This window comes from Sander vitreus, chromosome 20, assembly GCF_031162955.1.
Source record: "Sander vitreus isolate 19-12246 chromosome 20, sanVit1, whole genome shotgun sequence".
Classification (NCBI taxonomy): Eukaryota; Metazoa; Chordata; class Actinopteri; order Perciformes; family Percidae; genus Sander; species Sander vitreus.
This window is the reverse complement of record NC_135874.1, coordinates 8,237,617-8,261,634: the sequence shown is the minus strand read 5'-3', so window position 1 is coordinate 8,261,634 and position 24,018 is coordinate 8,237,617. Positions and strand designations below refer to the sequence as shown.

Sequence of the window (24,018 nt, the reverse complement as noted above, 5' to 3'; positions counted from 1 at the left end):
TGGAAAATTGTCTTCTGAGTTTCTATGATACATCCCACAATGGAGCATTATGCTCATGCAAAAGGAGAAAATGACTCCAGTTTAAATGTTAGCTGTAACAAAAGCTACATTACTCCCACACACACACACACACACACACACACACACACACACACACACACACAATGAGCTCATTTGTGACAGGCTGGTGATGTGGGGTTGATTTTATCCTAATGCACACTGATGCAGAGAAGAGTTGTGGCCTTTTGTAACCTTTGGTTGCCTTCATTCCTCATTCTGCTCAGTAGAAAGTTTAACTCTACCCTTGCTGTTTATTCAGTTTGGTATGAACTGAAACCCTTATGTCCAACAAGTAGGGAGTGCTAAATGAATTGTTCTGGGGAGAATTAGCATGGCAGTGCTGAGAGTGTTTAACCATTAAATGGCTTGTTTGCACCCAGCTGTTTTAGCTCCTGGAGGAGGGACTGGACTCGTCTGTCCTTGCTTGCCCCAGTGTGGCCCAGCACGGCTTATTCAAGCGGCCTGATTTCCCCTCTTCCCCACGCCGGCGTCTTGCTTTACTTAACCTTCATATCCTCCAGTCTGCACTGGAGAGAGAGTGTGAGACGTCGGTAGATGAACCTTGACTGTTTAGCCCGGGTACAGCGGTCGGCTGGCGAAACCTCCACATGCATGACTTCTGTAATTTGTTTGCTAAGCCTGTATTTATGAGCATTCTAATTGTAGGGAGTGCCATGGCGCAGTTATAGTTGCTGGACTTTGAACGTCTGCTGTTCTGCTGACAGTGTCTGGCGGCACTTTTAGTCTGTCTGCCTGAATACTGCTTCACTTTTTAACTTAAAACTTTTAAACTTACCTACTTTCTTACTTAATGAAATGCAAAATCTCACACATCACCGGGCTCTTGTGATTTATAACCTCAAAGCCGATTGTTACGGCTACTTTTATCTCAAGATAATCAGACTTTTATTGAGTTCACACAGTAGGGCCTTAACCTTTGTGAATGAGTATCTGCCCAGAGAAAAATAGCCACTAGTCAATCCTCCACAGGTAAAAATAACCTCAGTGCCCCAGTTTCCCACATTCAGCACCCTGCCCATTCATTCTCGCACATTCTTTCCTCCTTTCTTTGCCGAGGCGAGCTGATGGCCCCCCTCTCTAGCTGTGATGGGACTGTCATGCAGAAAGGCACTATTGTGCTGCGAAGGATCCCGTTTCACTCTTGCCTTGTAATTAAGAAGGGATTGCATGGCTAGGGAGTTGTTGGTGGTGGGGGGGCTAGGAGATTGGGTTAGTAGGTAATTTGGCTAGAAAGCAAAGCGCTGACCTGCTTTGTAGCTGGCAAGCCTGGGAGCCAGCACGCATGAACCCAACTCCCCCACTGACACAGAGCCTCCCTGCTGAGGTTTTGTTCAGTGTGTGTGGGCATGTGGAGGGACTGCGGACGAAGAGGAAAGAAAGATTCCGTCTGTAGCGATCTCTCTAAACCGTGTGTTTCTGTGTACAGAACACGTGACCGTATGTATGTTTCTTTGGGGTTACAGTACATGTCACAAAGCAACATAGAAAGTGAGCGGAAGCTTTCATTAAACGTGTCAGTGTGGACTCAGCGTTGCTGTACTCACATTTCCCTCAGTGAATCATGGGAAGTGTGGTCAGCAAAGAGCATTTATAGAGGTTGAATCACTTTTTTTTACTTCTGTAAATGAAAACAGGAGCTGGACTAGTTGAAGAAATACCTTCCCAGCATTATTTGTGTAACCTGTGTGGGCTGATACTTGTCAATTTCTGCCTTATTATTGTGGACAGAAAGAGATTTAGATTCAAGTTAAATATGACAAAGTTCTTAGTTTCACAGCATTTTGACAGCAAACTCAAATCAGACAAACCACATACGAATGGGCTTGTGTTTATTGTCTTTCAGTACAGTCTGAGTCCAGAGGCAGAGCTCTGAATCCTCGCCATGGCCGACGTGCTGGAGAGCGGCGGCGGGTCAGGAGCTGTCAGAGTGGCCAGTGTGGATTGGCAGAACCGCTGCATCGCTCTGGAGATGCAGCTGCTGAGGTTCCGGCTCCAGGCCGGGAAAATCCGCGAGCTGCTGGCAGAGAAGGTAAGAGAGAAAATCATCATGTATGGTTACTAGAGCAAGCGGATGCTCTGCACTTCTGGAGTCTTTATAAGTTCAAACTTGGTACGAAATATTTACATCTAGAGGCTGCCAGGCGTAACTGTTGTGTAGCAAACTAAATAAGCGAGCTTAAAGGTGCTCTGAGCGATGTCACGTGTTTTTTAGGCTACAACATTTTTTGTCACATACAACAAACATCTCCTCACTATCTGCTAGCTGCCTGTCCCCTGAACACACTGTAAAAAAAAACGCGGTCTCTGTAGACAGCCCAGGCTCCACAAACGCCAACAAAAACAAACTGTGCCAACCTGCACCACCAAACATAACAAACAGAGTTCCAGCCAATAACCGACAAGAAGGATTTGGGGGTGGGGGTTGGGGGGGGTAGTGCGCGGAAGCATGGAAGGGAGGGGGGGGGGACGGGATGAGGAGGAGGGAGGGGCGAGCTAGCCTCGTTTTGTTTGTCGTCAACAAGAAGTAATGTCACCCAACATCGCTTAGAGCACCTTGCCCTAAAACTGAAGCTTGTAAGGCTGTGGTGATTTTCGGTTTACATAGTTTTTAAGTATTATTTTGGGAGCATTTGATGCCTTTATTAGACAACGATAGTACAGAGAGACAGGTAATGAGGGAGAGAGATGCAGCACAGATCCCCAGCCGGACACCAGAGGCGTTGCTGTTCATGGTCTAAAGTTTAGCCCCTGAACTGCACTTTAGACTCTAAACCACGAGGGCACCCCATAGTTGATTACTAGTTTGAAACTTAGTAATGGATTTACGAATACCTGGAGCAACCCAGTCCTGATGAGAGTAGTTTATAACTTACCTCAACAACTGTAAAGTCTGAGTGTAAGAAGAGCAGCATAGATGTCATTTTCCTCAGAAAGTCCCTCCAGCTCCTCCTGGGGGAACGCGACATTCCCGAGACAGATGGGAAATATAGTTTGTCTGAGGTGTATGTAAATTGTGCTTGCGATCTCATCCTTTGCCTCCTTACCAAGAGCTTGAGACTGTAGCTGAGAGTCGGAACTGGCCTGTAAATTGTAAACTGTAAATTATCATTTATCATCAACACTTAACATTGAGTTTTAGTAAGATTTTGCTTGTTTTGTTCATCTTAAACTAGCTAATGATTGTACCTGACTCTGAGTTGGCATAAATAATGTAAAATGAACTAAATCTGTGGCTGTTTAAACTGCCGTACTACTGTGGAAATGAGTCATGCCACGCTGATCTGCAGTATAATCCATGCCACAAGTTATTCTGACCAAACACTGTGCAGATCTCACTGCCTCATCATCTTCTTCTTTTTCTTCTGGCAGTGTTTTTAAGTGTTTTCAGCACAAGGAGACTATTAAAGCATGTGAATCAGTTAGAAATACAGGTGTGGATGACTGTGTGTTTATGCGTGTGCGTAAAGACAGATGGGATTACTCCGCTTATTTAGTAAACATTTGCTCCACTCATTCTGTGTCATCAGAGGTTGGTTTCAGTTTCAGCCAAAATGAATATTTAACATTGAATTCATCACTTCTGATGCTTCCCCTCAAGTTGGGGGGAAATAACCGCCAGCCGCTGGCCAAATGCTTGTAAAGTTGTGGCTGTTGTAAAGCCTAACTACTAGACACTTTAGAAAGCAATGAGCTGTCATCTGGTGATTCAGCTCTGTTCTGAAGATTTGTTGAAAAAAGAGTGCAAGTGTTTGGATTAGATGGAGGAGGATTGAGTGTAGTAGCAGAAAAACACTTCTCCTGTCTTGACTTCTCTTTGTAGCTTTACAAGTGGCCGTTCTTTTTAGACTCCAATAGCTCGGAGCTGCTTATGGTTGGAGTGTCACAGTGGTTTGCTTTCTGTATCTCTAATTCTGGAGCGCGAGAGTGGTTCATCCAGTCAGTCAGCAGGATGTTTACAGGCCAAACATGTTTCTGATAAGAGCAGGACGACTCCCTGCTGTGTCCTCTGTCAGGTTCTGTCAGACCTCCAGCTCATCCGTGAGAGCCCATCCAATACACACACACACACACACACACACACACACACACACACACACACACACACACACACACACACACACTTACTAACATTTATAACTGTGAGAAAATCATTAATAAAGAAGTCTTCCACCACAGTAATCTTGGAGGACATTCTACACCAGCCAAAGGGATTGTTTAAAAGTTGGCAGCCTACATTAATAGTTTTTCTAGCTTATTACTGATCCAAAAAATGTAAAAAAAAAAAAACAACCCAAAAAACACACAATTTATTAAAGTATAGGTCTCGTGATAAGGTATATTTTAAACAATCCCATTCAAATTAATTGATCCTACAAACTATTGTAAAAGTATTATCTGTGTAACTAAAAGCCTGTCATTCCATTGTGCTTTAGAGCTCCATTGTTGTCCAACAGCTATTAAAAACACATCAGTGAGCCACACTGTTGCACTGGGTGACTTTTCCTTCCTTATGATGAACATGTAGCCTGGTGCCAGGCTACATGTAGGCTAAATCATCGCCCACAACTCCCATTTGTTCAGCAACTCAAATAGGTTTGGGTGTTGTGCTTATTGACTGCTGTTACTACCGATTATTATAACTAAGTCAAAATAGCAACTCTGACTGTGAACTGCTCCTATAGTAACCGCTACCGATGACGGAAAATGACGTATGTGGGACGGATACATCACTCGCTATTGATTGATTAGTTTGAAATTAGGCATATGAATGAAGTGAAACAATATGGCAATTGAGTCTAATTATCAGGCTAATGAGCATGAGGAATTTAGTTTATTTTAGATCAGTCCTACATACACCGTTCTAGTGCTAAATAATACTAGAGCACCAAATGTGCATTAATCTGCGGCAGAAAATAGTCCCCAACAAATGCACTGTTTTCTCCTGTCTGAGTAAGATTTGCTGAAAACTACAGCACCCAACTTACTCAGCCTTTTTTTCAATGAAAGTATATATTTGTGAGTTGTTTTTAAAGGTTTACGTCTTCAGTACGACATAATGGGCTTGGGGCCTTAGTACCACAGACCAACAGAGTATGGAAGTCAGCATGTAATGATCGGTGGAATGATCAACGTAGTGTTGGTTTTGGTCGGTATAGAATAATGCCAGCCTTATCCCTTAACATGCTAATAAAGACATGTGTTGCAACTTGCCTTGCTTTATTAACAAGTGGCACCCACAGTCACACATACACACTTATGTCCAGAGTACTCTTTGTACATATCTACATGTTAGCTTTCCATTTCAGCCATGATGCCAAGAATAGAAGAGAGTTAAAGCTTTCTGAAAATGGACTAATTACTGTGCAGTTAATACCCAGCATACACAGTATTTTTTGTTAAATGTTCTTTTTGGGCATGTTGCCAAGAAAATAGACTTATTAATCTCTTTCTTTTTCTTTCACTCCTATTATCATAAACACACACACACACACACACACACACACACACACACACACACACACACACACACACACACAGAGCGCTAAGCGGGGTTTAAGTGGAGGCCCGTGCTGCTGAGCGTGTCTTTGTGAGTCTTTTTTTTGGGGGGTGGGGGGGGGGTGCTGAGTGACTACCATGCCGTCATGTTATTACTGTTTGGAAAGTCTGCTTCACGCTCTTCATCTCCTCTTTTGCCAAGTTAGGAGTGTTTTACGCATTGACCCACTTTGGTATGGAAAAACATGAAAAAAAGAGAAAGTTGACGTGGTTGCCTGTGACATGGCATTTATCCCCACAGGCTGACTGTGAGTGAGGGAGAAGAGAGAGAAGGAGATGCCCCATTTGACTTGTGAGGAGTTTAACAGGGCGAGAACTCCATTGAAGAGGTTTCACTGTGGATTAGGAAAGTGCAATCGACAGCTGGTGGACCATAAAAACAGAAACCTCGCCATACAGAAAGAAGTGGAAGAGACTGGGAGAGGATAAAAGTTATTTTCTGGGGCAGAAGTGACACTTTATAATGAAAACATTATTGTCACCATACTGGACATGTTTTTCTACAAATCAAAACATCCAGAATCCAGTAACTAATGAATCAAGCATTGACAGGGAATGGCCTACAAGAGAAGAGGCTTGCTGTCAAAAAGCATTGAGGAAATGTATCCAGAAAGTTTGGTTTAGAGTTTCAAGTCTCTTTAGGCTGTCCCACAATATAGAAATACCTTAGTCAGTGGAATTTCTAAATTGGGTGATATTCCCACTTTAGTAAACACAAAGGTTTACTTTCATTACTCGGATAATCTAATTCTGGACAAATTAGGTGAATCTCCTTCATAAGCCCTCACGTGGCTCTTAGGAGCAAAAACACTATTGTTTGTGCTCAGACATGACAGAAAGGCCACCAGGTTCACGTGTGAGTGTATAAACATTTATTTTAATGAGAGGATTTGTTTGGATCAGTCTGTTTTTATGTTAGCTTTTTTTGTAGCCTGCATTACACCCTGTGAGGATTCATTTTTGTATTACTACTTCATCAGCTTTCTCACTAATTAAAATACTGCTTTGTCTCGATGTCTATTTAATGATTAAAGTGGATTTAATAGAAAACCACTGAGGCAATATTGTCATCAGAGCATTATACTTTACTTGTTGGAGTATAGTATTTAAGTGCTGATGTCCCATATAGTATTCACACTGTGTGATGCCTTTATTAAGTGTGTGAAACCTTTATTTTACTCTTTCTCAATCAGTGTCTTATTCCTCTTTTCCCTTATCTGTCCACCCTCCTACTCCTCTTGTACAGGAGTTGTTTTTTTTACATTTAATGATTGAGCTGGAGTCATAACTAACCATCAGCTGCGCACAAGGGTTAATGTTTAAAGCTGAAAGGCAAGTGAAGCACTCAGTGAATGGATTTCACAGTGAAACCACCTTCCCTACTAAATGAATGTCCTTTGTGACCAATATGTTCAACTAGAAATAGACAAAGACGGTCAGATGAACGGTGTAAAGAAACCTGACAGATTTAAATAATCAGCCACCAGAAAAATCCGATATATAGCTCTGTCAGTTAGTTTCTGTCAGTAACAGTAAACAGGTATTTAGCTGTGACAGATCTGTTAGCTGTCTGAGAAGCAAATGATCTATAGCCTGCTCTTATCTTATCCCCACCTCCCTGGATATTATCAGTCCCTCTGGAATCCATGCTAAGACAGAGGAGGCCGATGCTCCGCGTCCCCACAAGATTATTCTGCAAAACTCTACGCAAAAACAAAGTAAACAGTAAAGGATAAGGTGGTACGGCTGTGTAATTGATTGAATTTTGATCGCAGTTTCAATTTTGGCTTCTAACAATCATAAAAACCAATTTCCAATTTTTCCAAATTGATGCACCAATCACAACCGTTGAGGCGGGCTTTACACGATGACGATAGCGCAGCGACGGCAAGCAGCTTTTTGTTTACATTCAACATGACGGTCACCGAAGCGCAGCAACCCGTTGATGCCGCTGTCACTGCTACATCACCCGGCTCGTTGGTCTGATTGGTTGAAGGACTATCCAGTTGGGCCCAGAGGCATTTGAGCGGTGTCTGTTGGTGACGCCCCTTTGGAAATGGGCTGTGAATGAAGCTTGCCCAGACCCACTCTCAGTTACAACTGAGAGTGGGTCTGGTGTCAACCAGGCTAATGCATTTGAGAAAATCAATTTTTTTAACAGTACGTTTGGCAATTAAACTCTTATTTTGTCTTGTGCATTAACTGTTTCACTTTTTTTTTTAAGTTAAAAAAGTGCAACATCTTTCCAAAAGTCAATGAGTAATCGTGTTAAATAATCGTGATTATGATTTGTTTTCATAATCGTATAGCTCTATAAGGTGGTTATATTCTATGTTTTAGTTATTGTTTTAGTATACATCAAATGAAAAGACCAAAACCAACAACGCATTAGTCTCTCTACCTACTTTCAAGGATGTCTATGACTTGCTCTGTTCCTACTTTAAAAACAGGGCACAAATGTACGTTTTCATCTTTAAGGATGGCTAAATGTGTCCCAGGTGGACACCGTAGATTTTAGCAAAAATTACTCAAACAAAAGTACATTTGTTTGGGACTATTTTTAGCTGCAGATTTGGTGCTCTATCGGTTATTTACGGCAGCAGTAGACAAACAAATAAATAAATATATATATATACACTACCGGTCAAAAGTTTGGGGTCACTTAGAAATTTCCATTCCACTCCATTTCAGACAGAATACCAGCTGAGATCAGTTGCATTGTTTTTTTAACCAGGGCAGCAGTTTTCAGATTACATTATGTGCTTACATAATTGCAAAAGGGTTATCCAATGTTGTAGACAGAAGTGGCTGAAGAAACGCTTGAATTCCATGCTTTTTGGTCTAAACGTCATACCCAAATGAAAAGTGGTACAGCTCCCATTTACTTTGACACTCTGGGGTGTGCCTGATATCATTGGAAAGGAAACACTCTCAAGTTTTTGTTAGAAGTGTCAGGGTGATTCTAGGCCTTACTGACACAGAGTTACAGAGGCTAGAATGGAGGTTTTTTATTTCCATCCAAGTCATACATCTGTAAAATGATTAGACTACACTGCTGTAAACACATCTGGTGAGCTTAATACAGAAAGAATCCAGAAGCCAAAAGACAAAAAAATGGATTTTATATGACATAACACTTCTCAAATACACAAACACACCCACATCAATCACCTTTCCAATGATATCAGGCACACCCCAGAGTGTCAAAGTATATGGGAGCTGTACCACTTTTAATTTGGGTATGACGTTTAGACCAAAAAGCATGGATTTCAAGCGTTCAGCCACTTCTGTCTACAACAGTTGAGAGCCCTTTTGCAATTATGTAAGCACATAATGTAATCTGAAAACTGCTGCCCTGTTTAAAAAAACAATGCAACTGATCTCAGCTGGTATTCTGTCTGGAATGGAGTGGAATGGACATTTCTAAGTGACCCCAAACTTTTGACCAGTAGTGTATATAAATAATATCAATTCATTGTTGGTTTTAGTCTTTTAATGGGATTTCTTTGCAGTAAAAAAAACAAAAATACAGAATATTATGAGACGTATCCCTAAAGTCTGGCAATATATGCAACTCAAACTGCTAACACAAAGCTTTACGAAACATGACTCCCATTTCATCCATTTTCAGCCTCCTCAGCCGCAGAAGCTAGTGTCTTGCATTGTGGTCTGACAGATGCTGGACTGCAGACATAGTTCTGCTCAGCGAATCACATCACAGTTTGACTTTGAAAAAACTAAATCAACAGAGACAGACCGTGAGATAAACTGACAGCACTAACCTACACAGTCTGTATCCATACCTGATAGCCCTAAGGTCGCAGAAGCCAGTTTGTTACCATCAGGTCCCCCATTTGATTGCTCAGAATGAGTAGGAGCTCAAGGCAAAGATGATGTGTAACAGTGATTCCCAAACACGGGTACTTGTCGCAAAGAGGGTACTTCTGCAGTCACTAGGGGGTATGTGGAATTATTTCCAACTAATTTAAAGGCATACAAATTCCCATTTCATTATACAATATATATATCTGCATATTGTTTCAGCTGGAACATAATTAACACTACAGTACCTGCTGCAATTTAGAGTTCATAAAAATGAGTTTGCTAAAAGAAATGGATAAACAAAAGTTTGCTAAAAGTAATGTTAATGACTACACAGTTTCAGTCATTACTGTAGCTGAAATCACTGGATAAAAACAGTTAGTAAACAGGAATAAACAGATACATATTGGATGAATGGTGAAATTGTTAAAAAAAAATTACAGAATGCTTTAAAGAGTTGGCTAATAGCTGAAAGTATTGGATACATGGTTGAAAGAGTCAGCTAAAAGTAAAGAATATACAGTTCAAATAGTAAACTAAAGTAATGTATCAAAGTTAGCTAATGGTAATGGATAACAGTTAAGATAGCTAACAGCACTGGATTGTCAGGTGAAAAAGCTAAGAGTAGCTGATAAACAGTTGAAACTTCAGGCTTCTGCCACTAGTACAAATCCAAACTTGACCAAAGAAAACGAATGTAAGAACGTATGATAATAATGTGGGGCGAATGGGTGGTTCACCTGGTTAGGCGCGCGCCCCATGTGCAGAGGCTTGGTCCTTTCTTAGAAAGTTCTCACTCCTGATATCCCCACCATTTGTTCCCGTGAACTCAGTAAGGTCGAGGTCCAACCACCTCCACCTCCTGACCTCTAACTTGTCTTTAAACTGGATGTGGCAGCTTTTTAGGCTGTCTGAGGGCTTCTTCTGATGACCATCTCTCACATCTGTTCTACATTGTGACTTCTTACTGTGAGTCAGTACAGTGCTTGCCTTCCTCTCCTATGTATTGTTTTTGAATGGAGGACAAATTTCTGTTTGCTCTTTGGCTCAGGCTCGGTAAAGAAGACTTTGACTCACGATGAAGGCTTTTGACCCGGAGGTGAGGAGTCATTCAACCACTAACCATCAACATGCGCTCTGGCTTTAGTGAGTGTTAATCTGGCTGCAAGGAAGTTCAAATGTTGTGAGTGGTGGATTCTGGGAATCAGGGGGCCTTTTAAGGAGGCTACGAGAATCGAGAAAGACAGAAAAGAAACAAAGGGAAAGGGAAACAAAGATGACGTGAGGAATTCAAATGCATCTCGCAAGCAGAGTGAATCCATTAGTGTGTTTGTTCTCCTTTCACCTGGGTCACTGAACTCAGAAGAAAGGGAGTCCTGTGTTGAAAAGCATTTTGTGTGTGTGTGTGTGTGTGTGTGTGTGTGTGTGTGTTGAGAGAGAGAGGGTACTTGCAGATGTGTGCATACTTGCAGGATGGACAGTGTTTGCCTTTGAAAGCATGAGTATGCATGCTTGCACAAAAGGTGACGCAAGCTTGTGCACACACGCATAGTAGCATTCTTCCATCCAATTGTTGTTTGACCGGCAGTAGAAAGATGTTCAGCCTCCACAGCTCTCTGCTGTCTGCCTTGTTAAAAAGTCAATTATTTGATTTTTACAGATCATCTTGTGCTGCTTCTTCTCTCTTTCTCTCTGACTCGGCTGATGCTTGACCCTCTTTCCTTCTTGCTAAATTCAGATTTTCATTTTTCTTTCTCAACCACTTGTTACAGCAAGATTTCTTGATTAGGAATACAGTTGGTTTGTTTAATCTTCCCACTACATTAATCTTTTAAATGTCTTCCCTGTGGCAGCGGTGATTGATGAAGGATTAAGTGTGTCTGCATGCATGTGTAGGTGTGTGTTTGTGTAGACTTCTGGCTTGGTGATCTACCTGTCTTAATAGGGCCTTTTGTGGCAAGTTATGGGATGTGTCTCGCCAGTACCTGTTGTTCTTGGCTCTAGGTGTTTTTTCTTTCTCTAAATTAAATGTAACTCTTGAAGATTGGCTGATGATTGATGCATTCAAAACCACTGTAACCTGTTTTGTCTCTATTCCAGATGCAGGAGCTGGAGCAGAGGGTGACCGAGGCCGACCAGCGGGCTGAGAGTGCTGAGAAACAGGTAGAGAGGACTTCTCATCCTATAGCCTTTACAGCAGGGGTCATCAACTACATTTTTCCAAGGGCCAGAATGTTTCTAAGCAGACACTCCGGGGGACTTACAAATAAAGAAAATAAAATGTATTTATACCTAATAAGCCTATTCTTGTTTGAAATTTTCACTTTCTTACTGAATTAATGCTATATATATATTTTTTTTTTTACATGTATTAGTGTGAGCAAACTCCTAAAAAACATGGAAACTCCATAATAATAACTAGCTCTTTAACTAGAAAAAGATCTCAGACTAGGAGGCAGTTCACTGAGGAGTGATGGTTAAAGTCTGTGATTAGGGAAACATGGTTGTAGTATGCGGCGTCCTGATTGGTGGAAAATGCTTGCAGAAAGAAATGGCTGTTGTCAGGTAATGGTGAATGATGAATGGACTGATAAGCAGGCTATGCATTCGTCATGTATGCCCCATTTGCAATGAAACGATGCTTCATCATCAACAATGAAGAACGCAAACATAACGATCGCGTCATTCACGTGCATATTAAGTAGCCACACGCATCTGTTTTGGTCTTATAATACATCCATAGGTTTACCGCTCCAGCGGAGAGGACGGCTCGTTCAGCCAGCAGTTAAATTTATAAGAATTTGTCAAAATGTTCCAGCAAACTAAGAAACAGTTAGTTACTACAAACAGACAGCTTTTGTTTTAGCTTGTTTGTAAAAATTTGCTATTTGCAGAGTAGAGCTGTGTTCGCGTAAAACAGCACGGTGGACAAGAGTGGACTGAGCAGACAGAGCAGATTGAAATATCGCTTCCTACACGTTTATGCCTGTCTATACAGGTGAGTGCATTGATAAGTATTGACTTACTCACAAAGGTTTTATTGTAGCCTACTTACAGTAACGAGACTAGCGTGAGTTGATCTGCCCCAGCGGCCATTGGTAATCCTCTTTGTATCGTTCCCAGTCAGGTACTGCGTGTTTTAACGCACACACATCTCGGCTCAGTTGTGTGTGTGGAGCGCAGGCATCGCTGTACAGAATCCCGGCATGTGAATAGAGATGCAAATACAGGGGACTGGGTTTGTGCTCTACCTGTGTAATGTTACCTGCTGTAAATGCTTGAAATGCTAAATAACAGAATGCATTTTTTCCTCTTTACATTTTCTGAATTCATGATTATTCTGCAGGCCAGACTAAACGCTTTGGCGAGCCGGATGTGGATTACAGCATGTAAATATTAAGGACTAAGGATAGGTTAGCTACACACAACTTTGTCAAGGTTTTTGGAGGGTTGCACTTCCAATGTTTGATGACGTCTAGGTCTTGTTCCTTTTGAGTTTGAATGCACTTTTTATAAGTTGCTTTGGACAAAAGCATTTGGCAAATGAATGTAATGTATATAATCCATCATACTTGTCATTGTGGTAATCTGGCTAAATGGTTGGCTTGTTAACAACCTGTGTTAACATCTAACAGCTTGTGTTTGGTTTTTTGCCCTTTTGGAATATGTTGTCGCACTTTTGTCAAGTTATTCATTCATATTCAGTCATAACTGACAGAAATGATAACCAAAACTACATAGATAAGACCTAAGTTTTAACCAACCAGAATTATCATTTAAAAAGTAAAAAATATACCATAATAATTTAGTTAAATTAACAATTAAACACAAGCCAAGGCCGCAGCCTCATTTCTCTCCCTCAATAAATACATTTATATTTAAAATGTATTGCATTATTTTAACACATTAAAGCTTTAGTGCGTAACTTTTTGATATTAATGAACGTCCGTTACATTCAAGCCATCACCAAATGAGTTGCTACAAAGCTAATTAAGACCATCAGCTCTAGACAACTCTCTCTGTATTTCTCAGCATGGCTGTGTTCAGAAGATTGTGGCGTCCGGTGACTTTCCTGTGCAGAAACTTGAGTGAAGATAATTACCTCTTCTGAAGAGTCCATCATGTTTTTTTAATCCTCCTTGGCTACTAGCAACTGCGTGGAGGAGGGGTGGGGGAACGTGCGCGATCACGGAAGGCTTGTATCACGTGGACGCGCCGACAGTTTTGTTGTCATTACTTAGAATTCCTCATGGGGGCGACAGAAACTACGCACTATAGCTTTAAGTGGTTTGACAAAGAAAGCAGGTGACTTAAAGGCATAGACAGGAAAATAATGGACAAAGCAATGCCATAGACTTCCACGGAGACCAGTGAAGTCAATTAGAATCACTTTTCTGGTGATGGCTGAGAGTAACTGCGCAGCCTCAAACTGAGCTTGATGACGTAGATGTGACGTGAGCAACCTGTCTGAAAGTTGGAAGTCTTCTGGTAGCTGTGCCAAGAGAAATCTCAATCATTCCCAATCTTGCAGAGACGGAGAGCGTAGGTATATGTAAGGAGATAACATAGGCACAGGCTAATTATTGCTAACTAAAATGCTAGTTAACATTAGTAATTAAACTTAAACAGCTAATGTAAGTCGAAACTGCCTGGGAGCTTCTCCTGTACTATACGGTAATGTCTCTACTGTGCGACAGAAAGTCGCGTGGTTATGACACAATCGTTAGCCTGTTTTTACAAAAACGTCTGCTATACAGCCATAATGTGAGATACAAGGTAATGGAGCCTTTTATACATTGTCGTGTTTCTTTAGAAATTAACAATGGACAAATAAAGTCTTTAAACGCTTCAGATGTAAAGTTATTCACTGTCAATGTGACGCAAAAATGAATGGCAGTCAATGGAATGCTAACGGGGGGTGATGGCTTGTTAGCCTAGAATCTCCCCATTGGAGGTACGCTTTGCAGACACTCGCTTACCCCCTTGCTTAAAGGTGCTCTAAGCGATGTTGGGTGACGTTACTTCTTGTTGACGTTCGAAATATTGTCAAACAAAACGAGGCTAGCTCGCCCCTCCCTCCTCCTCATCCCGTCCCCTCCCCCTCCCTTCCGTGCTTCCGCGCACTAACCCCCCCAACCCCCACCCCAAAATCCTTCTTGTCGGTTATTGGCTGGAACTCTGTTTGTTATGTTTGGTGGTGCAGGTTGGCACAGTTTGTTTTTGTTGGCGTTTGTGGAGCCTGGGCTGTCTACAGAGACTGCGTTTTTTTACAGTGTGTTCAGGGGACAGGCAGCTAGCAGATAGTGAGGAGATGTTTGCTGTATGTGACAAAAAATGTTGTAGCCTAAAAAATGCGTGACATCGCTTAGAGCATTCAATTATTTAACTCACTTAGAGTTTGCTCAGATTGTATTTGAGCAACAATCCATGTGCTAAGAAAGGTTGTAAAGCTTGAATTAAGTTTATTTTTTGTCAAACTTCAGCATTCAAGATCAAGAATAAACTTTCATGTCTTAACATGAGTGATGTAAGAAGGAATCCTAAAATTGGGATCCATAAAGTCACACAGTAGTCAACCTTTGATGGAACTTTAAAAAAAGAATAAGAAACATATTACAGTACAAATCACACCTGCTCTGTCTCTTTTGCTGTTGTGTTTATTCTCCCATTTGCTGTCATTACTGGCCGTTCCAGGTGTTTTCTGTAGGTAGTAATTTAATGCCCTTTCTTTAAAAACAAGACATACCTGAGGGCTTAGAAAGCTTTTTGTTGTCAGAGTTGGCAAAAAGTATCCTCAGTGTTTTCTTTTGGTTTGTCTATTGCCCATCAAAACTAAACAAATGCAAATTTGAGCTTCCTTTTGGCGGTTTGCATTCACTCCTCTAATTATTACATTTCAGATTCATGTCATGGAAGAAAAGCTGAAGTCTGCAAACATACAAACCAGCGAATCAGAGAGCTCGTTGTACAGAAAGTATCAAGACCTGAGCAATCAGGTTCAAGAAAAAGATGCTGTAATAAAGAGATTAGAGGTGCAGCTGGAAAAACAGGTACGGACAGAGCCATCAAGATGAAGAACTGTCTATGTATGTTCATAAAATGTAGGTTGAAATAATTCACAAACCCCATTTTCTCTGACTGCAGATCTTAGTCAGAGCCCAGGAGGCAAAAAGTATTGAGGAGAAGGCTGCCAAGATTAAAGACTGGGTCACCTTCAAGCTTAAAGAGGTAAGCTTACACATGTAGACATACACCCCTGACTCATGTAAGAGCCTCTGGGAAAGACCTCACGCTGCTCAGAGACATCAACTGTGGCAACAAGAGACGCTTATGATTAAAAGTGTTTTATCTACAGCTGTTTATACAGTCAGAGAATTAAAAAAATGCTTATTTAGCAATGATGATGCATGCATCTCTGTAATTAAGCAGATTTAAGAGGCATTAGCACTTACTTGGAAATGATAATCACAATATCAGCTTTAAAATTAAAATAAAAGTTCATTGTTTTCAGTAAGACATTTGTGTATATGGCTGCTAAAAGTTGTCGTTGAAGATATATATGTGCTTTGTTGCAGATGGAGCAAGAGAACCAGCAGCTGAAAATGGCCAACATTAAGCAGACGGAACAGATAATGTTGCTGCAGGAAAAACTACAAGGTGAATACCAACAGGCGCAATGGCGTTAAAAAGAATTAAAGGCTGTAATACCTTAATTTTTATGTCTTTATAGGATGATTATTTTATCCTAATAGAGTCATTGCCACAGTACCTTCGTTATATCTCTAAATGCAGATACTGCACTCTTTCTGCTTCAGCAAACAATGTTTTCTCTCAGCTTTCTTGTCCATTTAACTTTGTATATGCAAATAAACATTATATAGTACAGTCCAACATTAATATTGATTTCAGTACAACAAATTGATTTACAATTCAATACATTGAATTGTTTGATGTAATTGTAACAGTAGTTCAGCATTAGATTAGAAGTCATAAAGAATATTTGAATGGTTTGATTAACATGAATTTGTGCACCGTTTATTTGGGCATTGCACTATTTCTTGCTTATAATATTGCCGACATTTTCAGTATTTTGCAAGCTTTTTTTATTAGCAGTAAAAGGTCATTTAGACAAGTAAGGAGTTGATGTATCTTTTGTGGGAAAGAGAGTGAGTTACTGGTGTTGTCTTTCTCCTCCAGTTCTCTTAGAGAAACCTGCATCCTCTGGATCCCCTGCCAACTCCCCTGTAATGGATACCCACCTGGTGCCCAGCAGTCCTCTGTTTCCTCCCAGCAGCCCCGGCACACCACCTGCCCAAGATGACAGCTGGAGACAAGCAGGCCCCCGGGGAGCCACCTCTAATATCAAGACCTCGACAACAGGTGTGCTGCCCTTAATTCATATTATCTTGGGATGGGTGGCAGGAAGCTTTTTGAAGCAATGAGCGTGTTCTTTAATTTAATCATCAACTGCTGCTTTGAGTGATACGCCACCGAAACAATCAATTTTATAAGTAGAAATGTCATCTTTAGTCTTAAAAGTGGCTCTTTAAAGGTTTTAAGCTCCTCTGGAGGATTGCTGCTTGGATTAATGGAAGTTACTCATAATTACAGCAAAGAAAATGTCAAAACACACAATTTGCCCATAGACTTTAACTTTTCCCATTTTTCCTCTGTTGATCCATCTGTACTTAATGCTCTGATTTTAGTTCCTCCATCAATACACTTCTTCCGTGTTGCCCTCTCATGTCATCATAGCTCCAGATCTCTGTTGAAATATATTTATTTATGCATATATAGTTATGTAGCAGTTAAACGATTATCGTCCAGACCTTTGCTGCTCGTATGAATCAACACATATTTTTGGTGGAGTATTCCTTGGAGTAACATCAGTTCCTCAGCATGTAGACTCTCTCAAATGTTAATAATCTGTCTCCTCAGATGTGAAAAGGACTCCTGAACAGTCCAGGAAATTGATTTTCGGAGACCTTGGAGCCCATGATGCTGTCTCTCAGGCTCAGAGCAGGGAGGGCCCCAGCAGCCCTGTTTTCATCAGTGGACCAGAGCTCCCAGTAGGCCCAGAGGGTCAGGCAGGGGGCTCTGACAGAGACAACTCCTCCGATGAGCTCAACAGCAAGTTCCGCTCTCAGTGCCTTCACTCGTCCTCTTCCTCTTCGTCTTCGTCCTCAGCCTACGAGATGGCCCATGGATCAAGTTCCCCAGAGTCATCCCTCAGAATATCACCCAGAAGCCCTCTCCTGTCGCGCTCCCCCTCCACCAACAACCCCTTTCCCAATCCTCCTTTTCACCAGTCGGGCACCAGCATGACGCTACCTAAAGTACGGACCCCACTCACCCCCAGAGACAGCATCCAGCTGGTGAAGAAGCATTACAGCCAGCCGCAGCCCAGCCTGGACAGACTCCACCACCTCAACGTTAACATAGACATCATGTCCTCCACCTCTTCCACTCTCAAGAGCACAGGCACCGCCACCTCACCCTTCTCGCAGGCTGTGGAGGAAACAGACATTGACGATGGGCTTCCTGACAGCATGGACGGGGTGGTGGAGGGGTCGGGATCAGAGGAGCCATACCGGGATGGAGTCTCCTTTGTGGGACTTCCAGAGGAGCTGGAGCGGCTGGATCCACCGCCAACGCCTCCTTTACACCGCTTCCCTTCATGGGTATGAGAGACCAGCATTATCTATTCAACTTTTACATTTTGTGTTGTTTTATGCAGTTAAAATATTATCTGCAAGCATGAGCAATTCAGTTGGATCCATTATCTTTTTGTTTCAGTAACTGCGGCTCTGAGTTTTCTTTCTTGTGAGAGTTAAATAAGTAGATCGATCTCTTGTCTGTACGGGACCACCAGCAGTCGGTTAGCTTAGCTTAGCTTAGCACAACACCTGGAAACAGCTAGCCTGGCTCTGTCCAAAAATAACTGATCTGCCTAGCAGCACCTCAAAAAGCTAAGTGCTAAGCTTAGCTAACCGGCTGCTGGCTGTGTAACGTACAGATATATTGATCTTGTCAAACTATGTCAAACTATTACTTTATCGATGTATTCTGCAAAACTCTCAATGCCAAGGTGTTGTACTGTCTGATGGTTTTTATAATGAATGTTTAAGTGATGTGAGAGCAATATTCCCGACTTTGTTGACCTTTGCAGGAGAGTCGGATCTACGCTGTGGCAAAGTCAGGAATGAGAGTATCAGAGGCCAGTCCTGGAGCCAGGGGCCCAGGACGAGGTGAGTCCCCCGCAGCCGGAAACAAGAAACTAGCCATCCACTTCTTCTTCACTAACATACACTTTTCTGCTACAGTGAGGCATTCAACATCCATTTATAGTCCGTTTTTCATGTGTAAAGCAGTGTCTAACCATGTGTGTGTGCCTGTCTGTCTGCACGAGCCTGGGTGGTGTAGGAGATGAGTCATTACTGTGAAGTGGCATGTCATTCAGCTGCTGCTAATGCTGCTGTGGAGGTGTGTGGTTGGTTTGGATCTGTCATTTCCACCTTTGATGTCACTTCCTCTGGCCCAAGGCTCCACACACCTGCACAGGTGTGGGCTCCTCTTCAGGAGGCTCCCTTCCTTTTTTTTAAAGAGCCGAGGAAGAGCATAAGGGTGGGGTGGGGGGAGGGGGTTAAAAGAAGCTGAGGGAAAGGCTGCTTTTTAATCAGCTGCGATGAAAGGACTTGGTCTGGGTGTAATTACTGCTATGCTTTTTGTCCCGACATTATCCATTTTGTCAGGATGCAGACTAAGGTTTGACAGCACTCTAACTATTACATTTCCTGACTGCCAGGTACATGGAGCGGACTGCCAAGTGGCTGTTGTGGATTAAGTCATAGCTTGCTCAGCTTATTCAGCTTCCTCTGATGTTTGTGCCTTAAAGGTGCATCTGTTGTTGGAGCATTTTTAATCTCTGGCAGAATGACTAGCATGGACCAGTTTTGTTTTGTGTTAGCTCAAGCCTTTTTGACTTTTTCTTTAATTAGTGGGTACGTCAGAAGCATGAAGTCCTGCTGCAAAGGTGTGTAAATGATATATGAATTATGTATATATATATATATATATCTTGAGTAAGGGTGCTATATTTTCCCCCTTTGCAACAATACAGACTCCTATCAGAATTACTATGGTTGCGTCCGAAATTCCATACATGCCATTTATTAGGCTAAAAGCTCCAAACCTTAGTATGAAACCAATAGTACGAGAATTACATACTATTTTCGGTGAAATATTACAGTATGCAAACACTGGTAAAATATGTTGGCTTAAATATCCAACAATGCAGTGCCTTAGTGACAACAACGTTCATAACTGACAAACTGTTGGCCATTGTTCTGTAATTGCCATTTGTCGGATATCCGGCCTAAAAGAGTGAAATCAATCAATTTTCTGGCGGCAACTTATGGACATGTACACAGCATTGGCATGCTGTGTACATGTCCATAAGTAAATCAACATTAAATCTAATAAATTCTGAATAAATGTTTTTCCCGTGTATTTTGCAGGGTCCAACTTACCCCAATATCCAGCGGCAGGTCCGTTTACCCAGCTGATCTATAAGAATATCAATGTACCAGTCTATACCACACTGAAAGGGGTGAGTGAATTTTTTTATTTTTTATTATTAAAGGTTTACAGTGTGGCTGGATCTGTGCTTTACTTTTGATGCAGCTTGTCAGCTAGTTTGTGTTTTAAAACGTCAGACTTGTTTCCATCTGTACTGAAATTTCATGAGGTGGTGTTTAACTTTACAGTGCTCTCTCAATTGTTTGTTTTAGAAAGCCACTCAGATCAGCAGCGTACCTCTGCCCGATGATGACTCTGGGTCTGAGGACGACAGCAGCTCTCTGGCCAGTTTACGGACCTCCATCCTGAGCCCGGACAGAAAGAGCAGCGTCCCGGGGAGCCCACGTGCCGTCAAGAGAGGTGAGGATTGCACATTACAGATTACAAAATTTCCTCATCTCAACTAGGAAAGACTGCCTTGCCTTAATATAGTTGACAATGTAAGTTTAAGATAATCCATGAATTTTGGATCCAGTGTTTAAACCAGCCTAAAGGTAGGAAACTAGCATTGGAATAGGCAGCAGTTTGTCTGCTGACCAGAATGGTATGCAGTTGCGAGAAGCTGCAAGGTCTGTAAGGACGGAAAGTACCAAGATACATTTGAAATCATTAACTGAAGTAGATGATGCAGCTTAAGGGAAAGTAAACTACAGCAGTCAGTGGCTACAGATAGTATTCACCACTTAAACTCAATGCAAAATAACTGATGGGATGCATTGAGCATAACATACAGATGATATCTAATAGTGATCTAAGAGTCTGAATTTTCCCTTTTAAGAGTCTTCTGTCTTAAACCTTCTGTTGCTTGCTGGCTCTTAAATCACGACATGTATAATTTATTTTCTGTGTTTTTCTCCCTTCAACCACTTCTAATGTATCTTTTTTACTTACCGTACCTTATGTATTTACCATCTCTTGTTTTCCCAGGGGTGTCCATGTCCTCCATCAGCTCAGAGAGTGATTATGCCATTCCTCCCGATGCCTACTCCCTGGACAGTGACTACTCCGAACCGGAACATAAAGTCCAGCGAACCTCCTCCTATTCCTGTGAGAGCACTGGGCCTGTGAGTGGAGTCCTGCATTTCAATCATTGACTTCTATGATAAGTCAACTCCAGTATGAGCAGTCAGTTGTGTTTGAATAACTCCTGTGGTATTTGTGTCTGTAGGAGATGCTGGAGAAGTCTGGGTACCTGCTGAAGATGGGCAGTCAAGTGAAAGCCTGGAAACGTCGTTGGTTCATCCTGAGGAATGGAGAGATCCTCTACTATAAATCTCCTGTGAGTGTGAGCCTGCCTGCTTTCTTCCTTCTAAGGTTTTGCTGTCTGCACATAAAAACATTGCAAAAATATTTCAAAATGTTGTGCGTTTGCGTGCAAGATGGCTGCAGTTGAAGGCACGAGCACCCTCTCAACACTATCACAGCAGTTTTGTCAGTGTAGATAAAATAAAAGTACATTACAAACTTTGTGATTGAATTTATAATCATAATTCAGATCATCATTTTTGACAGAAATGAAAATTCTTGTGTGTGTCTATGTGTGTTTTTTGGTGTGTGTATTCAGAGTGACGTGATCAGGAAACCTCAGGGTCAGATTGAACTGAACACGTCCTGCTGTATAGTACGTGGAGAAGGAGCGCAGACATTTCAAGTAAGTGGAAAACATTTCCAATAGTGCTTAACTTTGTGTAAGAATACTCCAAGACAAGGAAAGTATGATTTATGCTGCACACTATGACTACTTTCTTTTACAGGCTATGCAAAGAATTGAAATGGTACTTACATTTTTTGTTACAATTCGAAAGACTGTGGCATGAAAGAAAAATAGAAAAACTTAAACAGTTGTTAGAGGACACATGCAGCTACACACACATACACATACTCTTATTATAACACCGCATCACAGTGGAGCTTTACTGCTGCATACCAGAGAAGCCGCTTAAAATGACAGGCCTGAAATGTTCCCCTGGCTCTTCAGAAGCTGATTCTGATCTCCTCTGACACAATGATGCTATCTCAGTCCGGCTCAGCTTTGGATTTCTCCCATATTTCTCCCTTTACGTCTAATCAGTTGATTACAGAGAAGAAGACCTTCTATCTGACTGCCGACTCACCCAACATCTTGGAGGAGTGGATCAGGGTTCTGCAGAACATACTCAGAGTCCAGGCCAGCAGCCCTGTTACCGTGGAGACCACCGCCAAGCCCACCGTGAGGGGTTGGCTTACAAAGGTCAGGAGACAGAAGTCTCGGTATCTCAGTTAAAGCCCTTTTGCTTTCTTGCCGAGCATCACGATGATAAAATAAATACCTCTCATGTCTGTGCGCTACATATGAAGCTACTGCAACGAGACAATTAGCTTAGCTTAGCATTATGACTGGAACAGCTAGCAAAGTATTATTATGGTTTTAATCGTCTCATCTATTTCTCAGCAAGAACTTATTTCTGTTTAATATTAAGTATTCATGAAAGTTGAAACCAAACCTCTTAGTTATTATTCAATAGGAATATAATGCTCAAACACATTTTTATTTATTATTATTGATAAGCAAATAATCCGACGATTGTTTTTACTGTTAATTGGTTACTCGTTTGGTTTATAAAATTCTTTACCATCTGGAATCACACAAAATGAGACTAAAATCATGTAGAAATAACACTTTTTGTGTGCACTGTGTATTTACTGAAATAATGTAGTTCATTTAATCAGGTTTTTAACTGGTATGTCATTCTAGGTGAAGAATCCTTACTTCCCTTCCCTATTTCCATAGCATAGCTCCAGAAGGTATAGATTAACCAGGCTTACACCCTGAGAGGATGCCAAAAATAACCGATTTTCAGGCTTAACGTTTTCTTTCAGACAGATATAGAAGTGTCTGTCACTGGGGTGGGGAAGGTTTGACGGCTCACTTGAAGCAGATTCTTGAAAACCTCCTTCACGTTGGGACACGGCTATAAGACCCGAGCTGCTGGAATGCTTGAGATCTCCTTCCCCTTTCACCCTCCTCTTTCCCCGGCCTTTCTAATGCCTGTCTCTTGGTAAGGTTAAGACACTTAAACATCTGATGGGTGTCAGTGATGGGTCTCTGACAGATGACTGACAGCCCACGTCATCTCACCAAACCCCAAATCCCTTCCTGAAAGTCGTCTTTGATCTGCTGGTTATGACGTGATCTCCGTCCAGACAGCGGATGTTCTGCCTCTCAGCGCAGTTAACCCCGGTGACCCCCTTTTTGAGCGATGCACAGCTGGCTTTTCACCGTGACATCATCGCTCCATTCATATTTCCCAAACTCTGTGAAAGAAGTCGCTGAACGTGATGTGTTATTATCAGCAGCAGCAGCCACCGCATTCCTGGTTAAGATGAAGCTGAATGCAGCATCATAATCAGAGCGTGGATAGAGCAGACATTAGTCATCACTTTGCTTCTGGAAACAAAACAAATCTTAAATAATGATTAGCGCACTTACCTGCACAGTCCTGGGACATCTGCTGGTCAGATGTAGAAATCCCCTGACTAACATCTGTCAAGCTTTTAAAAACTGCTTTGATCTGCGATTCAAAGATTACAAAAAAGTTTAGTCTAATATTTACTACTGTTTTGAAAAACAGCCAGACAGTCTTGAGACGTGTCCTGATACTTCTCTTATACATTCTGTGCCATTGTCTTCTCGTTTCAGGTCAAACATGGACACTCTAAGCTGGTGTGGTGTTCTATGGTTGGAAAGGTCTTCTACTACTATCGTAATCAGGAAGATAAGGTTGACAAAACTCCCTTCTGTCTCTTTCATGTCTCCGCCTGCTTTTCTTAGTGATTATTGCAAATACATGCCCCTTGGTGGTTGTCTTCTGTACAGACTAGGGCTGAACGATTTGGGGAAAAAATCGAATTGCGATATTTCTGCCAGATATTGCGATTACTTTTTGATTTGCGATTTTTTAAAGCTACATATTGCACTTTCTACGGTCATGTTAAATAAAG

At 41.6% G+C, this 24,018-nt stretch overlaps 1 protein-coding gene across 2 annotated transcripts in view; it reads left to right on the top strand.

Moving 5' to 3' along the window:
- Nucleotides 1-24,018, top strand: part of plekhh1 (pleckstrin homology domain containing, family H (with MyTH4 domain) member 1) — a 41,501-nt gene that overhangs the window by 2,877 nt on the left and 14,606 nt on the right. Inside the window, exons 2-16 of one of the 2 annotated variants that reach the window (XM_078277520.1) lie at nucleotides 1,930-2,110; nucleotides 11,560-11,622; nucleotides 15,360-15,509; nucleotides 15,604-15,687; nucleotides 16,035-16,116; nucleotides 16,657-16,839; nucleotides 17,398-18,140; nucleotides 18,629-18,707; nucleotides 19,977-20,068; nucleotides 20,250-20,397; nucleotides 20,965-21,101; nucleotides 21,206-21,316; nucleotides 21,602-21,688; nucleotides 22,109-22,267; nucleotides 23,717-23,797. In XM_078277520.1, the coding sequence (XP_078133646.1) occupies nucleotides 1,964-2,110; nucleotides 11,560-11,622; nucleotides 15,360-15,509; nucleotides 15,604-15,687; nucleotides 16,035-16,116; nucleotides 16,657-16,839; nucleotides 17,398-18,140; nucleotides 18,629-18,707; nucleotides 19,977-20,068; nucleotides 20,250-20,397; nucleotides 20,965-21,101; nucleotides 21,206-21,316; nucleotides 21,602-21,688; nucleotides 22,109-22,267; nucleotides 23,717-23,797 (2,346 nt within the window). In that variant the 5' untranslated portion in view covers nucleotides 1,930-1,963. Of the gene's footprint in view, nucleotides 1-1,924; nucleotides 2,111-11,559; nucleotides 11,623-15,359; nucleotides 15,510-15,603; nucleotides 15,688-16,034; nucleotides 16,117-16,656; nucleotides 16,840-17,397; nucleotides 18,141-18,628; nucleotides 18,708-19,976; nucleotides 20,069-20,249; nucleotides 20,398-20,964; nucleotides 21,102-21,205; nucleotides 21,317-21,601; nucleotides 21,689-22,108; nucleotides 22,268-23,716; nucleotides 23,798-24,018 lie in introns of both variants that reach the window. The other variant, XM_078277519.1, reaches the window with a different exon arrangement.